Source organism: Bison bison, unplaced genomic scaffold, assembly GCF_000754665.1.
Source record: "Bison bison bison isolate TAMUID 2011002044 unplaced genomic scaffold, Bison_UMD1.0 scf7180017864238, whole genome shotgun sequence".
NCBI classification, from domain to species: domain Eukaryota; kingdom Metazoa; phylum Chordata; class Mammalia; order Artiodactyla; family Bovidae; genus Bison; species Bison bison.
The window spans coordinates 1,530,789-1,541,098 of record NW_011494810.1 but is presented as its reverse complement, the minus strand read 5'-3'; the positions used below and the strand labels follow the sequence as shown (position 1 = coordinate 1,541,098).

Genomic DNA, 10,310 nt, shown 5'->3' with positions numbered 1-10,310 from the left:
ATGGGATTTATGCATATGTCTATAAGACAACATTCAAAAAACTAAGATCATGGCACCTGGTCCCATTACTTCATGGAAAATAAATGGGGAAACAATGGAAACAGTGACAGACTTTATTTTCTTGGACTCCAAAATCACCGCAGATTGTGACTGCAGCCATGAAATTAAAAGATGCTTGCTCCTTGGAAGAAGAGCATACCAAAAAGCAGAGACCTTACTTTACTGACAAAGGTCCATCTGGTCAAAGCTATGGTTTTTTCCAGTGGTCATGTATGGACGTGAGAGTTGGACTATAAAGAAAGCTGAGCGCCGAAGAATTGATGCTTTTGAACTGTGATGTTGGAGAAGACTCTTGAGAGTCCCTTGGAGATCCAACCAGTCCATCCTAAAGGAAATCAGTCCTGAATATTCATTGGAAGGACTGATGCCGAAGCTGAAAGTCCAATACTTTGGCCACCTGATGCAAAGAACTGACTCATTTGCAAAGACCCTGATGCTGGGAAAGATTGAAGGTGGGAGGTTAAGGGGCTGACAGAGGATGAGATAGTTGGATGGCATCACTGACTTGATGGACATGAGTTTGAGCAAGCTCCGGGAATTGATGGTGGACAGAGAAGCCTGGTGTGCTGCAGTCCATGGGGTCACAGGGTCAGACACGACTGAGCAACTGAACTGAACTGAACTGAACTGAAGGTTTTAAAATCTATTCTTGGTTCTATACTCCACAGTTGGTTCTCTCGGTAGCTTTCCAGGATCATACAAGCATTGGCATGTACCTGGGGTCCCCCCTCACCTTTCGCCTCCTGCTGGTTGTGAAATGAAATATTTTTGTGAAATGAAATATTTTCTGCTATACCAATAAACAAGCCATGCCACAGCCATCAGGGATTCCAGACTTCCAAATGTAAACTTCTGAGCCCAGGTGAAACAATACCAGCTATCTGACAGCCATCAGCCAGGGCTGAGGACCTGGGGTAGAGTGTGAGAAAGCACAGGAGGCAGCCAACTGCCACATCCACTACCCCTTATGGTAAATGAGGAATTAAGGATGGGAACAGTCAAAAAGCAGGCTTTGGTTCCAGATAGCTGAGATACATATGAAAGAAATGATTTCAGTAAGCCTGGACACTTTCATCTTCCTATACATTGTTCAGTCGTTTAGTTGTGTCCAACTCTTTGCGACTGCAGCATGCCAGGCTTCTCTGTCCTTCACCATCTCCCGGAGCTTACTCAAACTCACATCCACTGAATTGGTGATGTCATCCAAACATCTCGTCCTCTGTCGTCCCCTTATCCACCCGCCCTCAATCTTTCCCAGCATCAGGGTCTTTCCTAATAAGTTGGCACTTTGCATCATGTAGCCAAAGTATTGGAGCTTCAGCTTCAGCATCAGAGTGCTAAATTCCTTAACACGAGAGATCTGGTTTTGTTAATGAGTCCAAGTTTGCTCTGCTTGCCCCAGGATATACCAATAAATCCAAGGGACAAGATGTTGAGATAAAGAAGGCACTTTATTCTGGGAACTGGTTGACTGAGAAGATGGCAGGCTAGTGGCTCAAAATTAAGCTCAAAAAAACCCATCTTGTTGGGGCCTGGATGCCAGGTTCTTTTATGGATCGGAGATACAGGAGGTGAGAAAACAAAGTAAAGACCATTCAGTTCTTGCAAGTATCTTCTACAGCTGCAAGCCTCAGGAAGGGGGATGTGTTAGTTTCACTTCCTTCATTGGTGGGCTGAGTTGAACAGGCATGCTCAGTTGCGTCTGACTCTTTGAGACCCCATGGACTGCAGCCTGCCAGACTCCTCTGTCCATGGGATTTTCCAGGCAAGAATACTGGAGTGGGTTGCCATTTCCTTCTCCAGGGGATCTTCCCAACCCAGGGACTGAACCCATATCTCCTGTGTCTCCTGCATTGGCAGGTGGATTTTTCTTTTTTCTCATTAAACTTTTTTTTTAATGGGTCTCAAATTCTGTGACATATTTTTGGTCAAGTTGTTTTCTTTAGAAAGTACTGATTTTAAAAACCAATAACTTAACTTAAATTGCCACACACAAAACATACGGTCCACAAAACATTCTCCTTTCCTTCTGAAGGAAGATGCATTGTTGTAATTAACCAGTCTTTTACTATTAAACTTAAATGGCCAATTGAGACGAACAGTTATGAGACTGTTCTTTCACCATTGATTAAGACTGGGGTGGCAGGTATTGGGGATAATACTCATTTAACCTTCTGAGCTTTCTGGACAGACTTGGTGACTTTGCCAGCTCCACCTACCTTCTTGTCCACTGCTTTGATGACACCCACAGCGACCATCTCTCATGTCAAGCACAGCAAAACAGCCCTTGAGAGGATAGTTAGAGAAGGTCTTGACACACATGGGCTTTCCAGGAACCATATCAACAATGGCAGCAATACCAGATTTCAAGAATTTAGGGCCATCTTCCAGCTTTTTCCCAGAGTGACGATCAATCTTCTCCTTCAGCTCAGCAAACTTGCAAGCAATCTGAGCTGGGTGACAATCCAGCACAGGTGCATGTCCAGCACTGATTTGGCCTGGATGGTTCAAAACAATCACCTGAGCTGTGAAGCCAGCTGCTTCCATTGGTGGGTCCTTTTTACTATCACCAGCCACATTGTCACGACTAACATCTTTGACAGACTCGTTCTTGACATTGAAGCCCACATTGTCCCCAGGAAGGGCTTCACTCAGTGCTTCATGGTGCATTTCTACAGACTTCACTTCAGTAGTTACACTGACTGGAGCATAGGTGACCACTATGCCAGGTTTGAGAACACCAGTCTCCATTCGACCCACAGGGACAGTACCAATACCACCAATTTTATAGACATCCTGGAGGGGCAAACGCAAGGGTTTGTCAGTTGGGTGAGTTGGTGGCAGGATGCAATCCAGAGCTTCAAGCAGGGTGCTTCCACTGGCATTGCTGTCCTTACAGGTAAATTTCCATCCCTTGAACCACGGCATGTTAGCACTTGGCTGCAGCATGTTATCACTATTCCAGCCAGAAATTGGCACAAATGTTATTGTGTCAGAGTTGTAGCCAATTTTCTTAATGTAGGTGCTGACTTCCTTAACAATTTCTTTGTATCTCTTCTGGCTCTGTGGAATCCATTTTATTAACTCCAACAATTAGTTGATTCACACCCAGGGTGTAAGCCAGAAGGGCATGCTCACGGGTCTGCTCATTCTTGGAGATGCTGGCTTCAAATTCACCAACACCAGCAGCAACAATCAGGACAGCACAGTCAGCCTGGGATGTGCCTGTAATCATGTTTTTGATGAAGTCTCTGTGTCCTGGGGCATCAAAGATGGTAACACGGTACTTGCCAGTCTCAAATTTCCACAAGGAGTATCAGTGGTGATACCACTCTCATGTTCAGCTTACAGTTTCTCCAAGACCCAGGCATACTTGAAGAACCCTTTCCCAACTCAGCAGCCTCCTTCTCGAATGTTTCAATTGTTCTCTTGTCAATCCAGCCACATTTGTAGATCAGATGGCCAGTCGTGGTAGACTTCCCTGAATCTACTTGTCCAATGACAATGATATTGATGTGGGTCTTTTCCTTTCCCATTTTCTCTTAGGTTTAATGGTGGTTTTTACAACACCTGTGTCCTGGTGGCAAACCCGTTGCGAAAAAGCTGGTAGGTGGATTCTTTACCACAGAGTCACCTCAGAGGCCCCAGGTAGGCAGGGTCAGGCTATCTCCCTGAGGCAGGCCATTTTGTATGCCTATAATAACAAAAGCAACAAGATAAGGGATAAAATCACAGAAGCAAATCCAGGATGAATTCAAAACCCTTCCTGGTTATAGTTTTTCTTAATTAATCTTTTAATATTCAGATTACCTGCCCCTTGTTGCAAACTTCTATATAACCTGGCTCCTTTCCTCCCACCATACCCACCCTCCCCTCCGCAACCGCCCCCAACAGAGAAACAGTTCTCTCCAGGTCACCTGAGTTGCTGTGTCTTGGGCTTGAAGTCCTCAGGATTCCCACTGAATAAACCTCTCAACTTTTCGGCCCCTTATATTTTTTCAGTGGACAGGGTGAGCTGGCAGACTGATGGTCAAGTTCTCTGCTCTTCATCCCTGCCTTCCCTAGGCCTCTCAGCCTCCTGCCCGCTGCCCCACCCACTAACCCACTACAAGAGAGAGAAGAGGAGCCAGGGAAGGAAGGCAGAGGGTATTTCTGCACCACTGACCCCCTCCACCCTCAGCCTCTCTGAGTACAGAGACTGAACTGAGGGGCTGAGGCTGGCTAGGTTAACAAGGCATCTCAGTGTCCCTGCTGGTCTTAGAAAGCCCAGGAGGCAAGACAAGGCATACCTCAACTCTTCACATTCCTCTGTCCTTCCTTCCTGGGAAGACTGTAATCTTCCTGGCAGAAGATTGCAATCTTTGCCCCAGTTAGGGTTAAAAAAAATAGAAAAGAAAAGGAACAAAAACTGTTTTTCAAGCAGCAACATCCCCTCCCTTATCCCCATCAACCAAAGGGGAAAAGAAGCCAGTTGAGGGTAAAGACATCATGAATTTGTCTTTTCATTGGGAAATCTAAATTCCTGGCTTTTCAGGAAGATTCATTCCTAGCAGGCTTCAAATACAAGTTCAGAAAGCCAAATGACATGAGCCTGAAATGGGCTTCCCAGCTGGCGCTAGTGGAAAAAAAAAAACAAAACAAAAAACCTGCCTGCCAATGCAGGAGACATAAGAGACTTGGGTTCTGTCCCTGGGTGGGGAAGATCCCCTGGAGGAGGGCATGGTAACCCACTCCAGTACTCTTGCCTGGAGAATCCCATGGACAGAGGAGCCTGGCAAGGTATAGTCAACAAGGTTGCAAAGAGCTGGACATGACTAAAGCCACTTGGCACACAGCATAGAGGTAGAGGGTAGGAGCTCTGGGGTAGTGAAGCAGAGCTCAGGGCTCCTGGTGATGAAGCCAATTAGGGTGCTCCAGTTCACTACTGAAGACTGCTGGACTGGACCATGGAGCTCATGGGATACTCTAAGAGGGCTGGGAAGCGCAGTCCCAGAGAGCCTTCTGGTCTGGACTGGAAACGTGTGGGCCGAGCACGGTGATGCAATAAAGCAACCAGGTCTAAGAAAGCAGAGAAGTTAAAGTGTTCAGCTTATGTGAGAAATTATCCAGGTCGGCTGGACCCTGCAGGGGGCCTCCCTCTCAGACACCTGGGGACTTCAGTCTTGGGCCACTTCTAGCTCTACCAGCCTCAGCTCTCTGGGAGAGCTCAAGCAATGTGTTTCTAAGTGCTCCAGACACTTCTTGGTCCCAAGATCTAGCTTGGCTGTCTGCCCAATGCAAACGATACCAGATGCCTTCAGGTTGCAGGACCAGGTCTCCAAGTTCTGAGCTTGTAGACTTAAGGGTCTTGAGAGTCCCTCCCTGCACATCTTCAGTTTTTCCTCCAGACCTAGGGGTTCTGGTTCCCAAGATTGGGAAGAGAACATGTGAAGACCCCATCCACTGCCTGCCTGGCGTCTCTTGTTGTTTACTCTGGTGTCTCTTTTCTTGTTCAATTACTCAGTCATGTCTGACTCTTTGCCGCCCCATGGATTGAAGCATGCCAGCCTTCCCTGTCCTTCACCATCTCCTGGAGTTTGTTCAAACCTATCTACTGAGTTACTAATGCCATCCAACCATCTCATCCTCTGTCATCCCCTTCTCCTTCTGCCTTCAGTCTTTCCCAGCATCAAGGTCTTTTCCAGTGAGTCAGCTCTCATCAGATGGGCAAAGTATTAGAGCTTCAGCTTCAGCATCAGTCCTTCCAATGCATATTCAGGATTGATTTCCTTTAGGATTGACGGGTTTGATCTCCTTGCAGTCCAAGGGACTCTCAAGAGTCTTCTCCACCACCACAGTTTGAAGGCATCAATTCTTTGACATCAGCCTTTTTTATTGTCCAGCTCTCACATCTGTACATGACTACTGGGAAAACCATAGCTTTGACTAAATGGACCTTTGTCAGCAAAGTAATGTCTCTGCTTTTTAATACACTGTCTAGGTTTGTCATTGCTTTTCTTCCAAGGAGCAAGAGTCTTTCAATTTCATGGCTAAAATTGTTGCAGGGAGGAAGCCAGTTCTGACTCTTTGTTGGAAACTGTTCCTTTGACTTGCTTTTCATCGCTCTTGTTACTATAATCATACTCAGTGGCTTGTCTGGAGGACTCTACTTCTCTGCTTGACTGTAAAGTAAAATGCCTTTGTTCAGCTCATGGAGAGATAGTTTGTCCCTGCCCACCTGGGAACAGGAGAGATTAACATACCCCTTCCAAAGGCTGGCCATTCTCTTAGAGATGTTTTGGAAGACTGAAGACCCTTTCACTTTACTTCCCCACTGCCTCTTCCTCTCTCTTCTGCCTTTTGACTTTAATTCCTCATTGCTGCTTTCTTTCTGGCATAAAAGAACCTGGCATCCAGACCCGATAAGATGGTTATTTTGAGGCACTAACCTGCCATCTTCTCAGTCTGCTAGCTTCCTGATTAAAGTCATTTTCCTTGCCTCAACACCTCGTCTCTTTGATTCACTGGCCTGTGTTGCTGTGAGTAGAGTGAGCCTGGAGTCAACAACATAGTCACCATCCACAGTGATTTTGGGGCCCAAGAAATAAAGTCTGTTACTGTTGCCATTCTTTCCCCATCTATTTGTCTTGAAATGATGGGACTGGATGCCATGATCTTCGTTTTCTGAATGTTGAGTTTCAAGCCAGCTTTTTCACTCTCCTCTTTCACCTTCATCAAGAGTCTCTTTAGTTCCTCTTTGCTTTCTGCCGTAAGAGTGGTGTCATCTGCATATCAGAGGTTATTGATATTTCTCCCAGCAATCTTGATTCCAGCTTGTGCTGTCTCTACCTAGACACACTCTCCTGTATGAGAGACTTCTCCAGTTCACTCACATTCCTAGACTGCACATCTAGGTGCAGTCTCCACCATCCACCAGTGCAAACAGCGTACTCTTTCATTCAACGTCTCCGTCTTTTGGCTCCACTGCACTTCAGAGGATAACATCTAGGAATAGCTCTTGCAGACTCAGGAAGCAAGATCAGTGCCATTCGGGTAGGGAATCATGGTACAGGGGACCTAGGTATGAAATCTAAGGGAGAAGGAGCCAGGGCTCAAGATGACAAGCACCATGGACCCCAAGAGCTTCTCACCTAGTAGAGACAGGAGCAGTTGGATGAGGACCAAAGAGGGCCCTCAAAGCATTGGGTCCAGAGTAGGGGTCCCCATGCCAGGCTCTAAGACTGTACTGGGTGGATTTTCCACACAGGGGCTCCTCCTAGCCAAATCTTCCCACTATTTGTCAGGTTTGTTTTCTTCCATCAGATCTCCTGTAATTAAAATGCTCACTCTTTTCTACACTAGAAACAAAAGCTGAACCCAAAGTCCAGGTAACAAGAGCAGCTCTAAGACTCTATCTCTTTTGAATTTTGTCAGTTAGCTTAAGGATTTTCCAAATTCCTTCTTCAGAAATTGTTGCTGGCCAAAATCTTGACCTTCTCTGCCTACTGAAGCCAAATGAAAAAATATGGAGACAAAGTTTGGAGGAAACAGAAAGGCGGTTTTAATTCTCAGCTGGCAGAGAGGGGAACACAGTAGGCTCTTGCCTCAAGAACTGTGGCTCCCTATCCCCGCCTTCATGAGGAGTCTAAGGGCTTATATAAGGCAAGAGCTTGCAGTAGGGAGTCTGTGATGGGGAATAAAGGTGATAGGATCTTGATTTCTTCCTCTTGCATTGTTTCAAAGACAGTCATAAACTGGCATCAGTAACCGAGTAATTGAGTGTGGCCATTTGGTAGCTTTGAGGCCTTATTTCTGATATGTAACTACAAGGGGAAGGGTGTTGTAAACACCAGATAGGGGATGTATTTAGCATAGAGCACCCCACTCCAGTACTCTTGCCTGGAAAATCCCATGGGCTGAGGAGCCTGGTAGGCTGCAGTCCATGGGGTCCCTGGGAGTCGGACACGACTGAGCGACTTCACTTTCACTTTTCACTTTCATGCATTGGAGGAGGAAATGGCAACCCACTCCAGTGTTCTTGTCTGGAGAATCCCAGGGACGGGGGAGCCTGGTGGGCTGCCGTCTATGGGGTCACACAGAATCGGACATGACTGATGTGACTTAGTAGCAGCAAAGGGAAAAATGTGAATTGTAGCTCCTGCAGAGTTAAGGGGCAGAAAAGCAAGCTTAGTTACAGACTTTCAGAGTTAGGAGTAGGTAAGTAAAAAACTAGGAATGTTCAGGCATGCTTACCATTCTCTTTATCTTCTTTGTTCTCAGGAAAGGGAAAAACTCCCTCCTCTTTTTCCCTTTTCACTGCAGCAAATCCCCCGCTGTCAGTGTACTCCCTCCATATCAATGGAGGAAGGGAACTGGGTGCTGTTCTTACCTGGCTGAGGACAAAACTTCAGTTTTTCTTTGTTTGACAATCACCAGCTGTTCAGCCCAGTGGCCCATCTATCTCCTACTTCAAGTATTCCTTGAGAGACGTGAACCCCAAGAAATTTTAATTGAGGTTATGAAGGACAGATGGACAGTCTTCTGCTCGTAGACTCTACTTAGTTAGGGTCACAGAGCTTTCACCTTGTTTTATTAAGGAGCCCCAGGGTGACTTTTGTGGTTATTCCTGTAGGATCTGTTCAGAGGAATAACTGTAATCTTTTGGGGGCATGGGTTTTCTTTCTGCATCATAATTATCTTGATGTAAATCTGTTGTCATCTGAGGGAGATAAAACTTAACAGATATTTTTTTTAAAAAAAACAGAGGTTATAAATCAGTAAAAGAGTTATTGTAACTAGAGGTCAAAGAGAGAATAAGAACTAAGTTATGTTTGGTGACAATTTTGATTGTGGTCCAGGCAGGGTCAGTGCTTGGGTCATCCTCTCCAAAGGAATGGACTAGAAGTAATTAAACGAATGGCAACCTGAACATTAATAGACAAAATAGAAAAAGCTAAACCTAAGATTTAAGCCTGAATCTTAATTTAGGTTTAACACTTGGAGGAGACTTGTAGCCAGGTAGCCAGTTATCTAGGTTTGTCTAAGTAGGTCTTAACCCTTAATGTGGCTATTGGTCATTAAGCATTTTTTTCCCCAACATATGATCCAGAGCAATTTCATTGTCAAAATATATAACAGTTACAAGAAAAGACCTTTAGAAAATAAGGTTGTAGTCACCTGCTGATGGCAGATTTTGTTTTTAGAATGTCTGATGGCATCTTAAGTCTGACACAGCTCAGAAAACTCAATACAAGTTTTGAGTTTTCAATACAAGTCTGAAATCACACCATAGTGTCACCTATTTATTTTCATAGCTACTGTATTTTGACTTTAATTGTAGTTTTTCCTTAATAGCCAAAGCAACTGTCCCTGTCAACAATGTTAGCGTTTCTCTAGGTATGAGAAGATGCAAGAATCAGGGCTCATAAAAATCTCCTGAAAGTGTCTAGTTATCTGAAGACCTCTTCAGGCAGTTTTTCCAGAGCACAGAGTGCCACATTCCTAATTTCCACCCTGAATTCCTTTCAGGGAGTGTTGAATGTGAGCAGCTTCAGTGGCCATGATTTAAACTTTGTAAAGATATTGGCAAGTGCCAATTTCTAATTGGCAGAGCCCCTTCAAGGTCATGAATCTGACCTTGGTTTGGGGGCATTACATGACAATTTTGTCCCATGGTGCCAAGAATGGTCATTCCCAGGTCTTGTGAAGATTAAATGACAGGCCATTCAATGTGCTGTTACTAGACTAGGCCATAAAAGAGTATTCAAAATTCTTTGGACTACTTGTACTTACTGGTCTCCTGTGGTCCAGGAAGATATTCCCTTTTGTTGTTTCTTCTCATATCTAGAGTTACATTGTTACAATCATTGATCTCATATGAATTGTATACTATCATTTTATCAGTGGCCCAGTCACACACTTGGTAACCTAAGGGGCAACACTTTATGAAACAGGCAATATATGAAACAATGTAGCTAGCAGTAATAGTAAAGTCATAAGTAAGAACTTAAGAACTTCCATTAGGTGTAGCCCAGTATATGCCAGTATATACCTAAGTTATCTGACTCAGTTTGTTCTATACCAATTCTTATTTCTTAGGGAAACTGTATATTGGTATTGTCCATAAGGCACCCACACTATTTTCTAGTGTTTAGTTCAGTTAGTTCAGTTGCTCAGTCGTGTCCGACTCTTTGCGACCCCATGAATTGCAGCACACCAGGCCTCCCTGTCCATCACCAACTCCCAGAGTTCACTCAGACTCACTTCCATCG

General features: G+C 44.8%; 1 protein-coding gene and 1 pseudogene across 1 annotated transcript in view; both read right to left on the bottom strand.

Moving 5' to 3' along the window:
* Positions 1–2,222: 2,222 nt before the first annotated feature.
* Positions 2,223–3,596, bottom strand: LOC104993308 (annotated as a pseudogene).
* A 5,063-nt stretch (positions 3,597–8,659) lies between these two features.
* The window catches only part of LOC104993405 (olfactory receptor 7A17-like), a 14,462-nt gene continuing 12,811 nt past the window's right edge, over positions 8,660–10,310 (bottom strand). The window contains exon 2 of the mRNA XM_010846640.1: positions 8,660–8,758. Within this exon, the coding sequence (XP_010844942.1) occupies positions 8,660–8,758 (99 nt within the window). The remainder of the gene's footprint in view (positions 8,759–10,310) is intronic.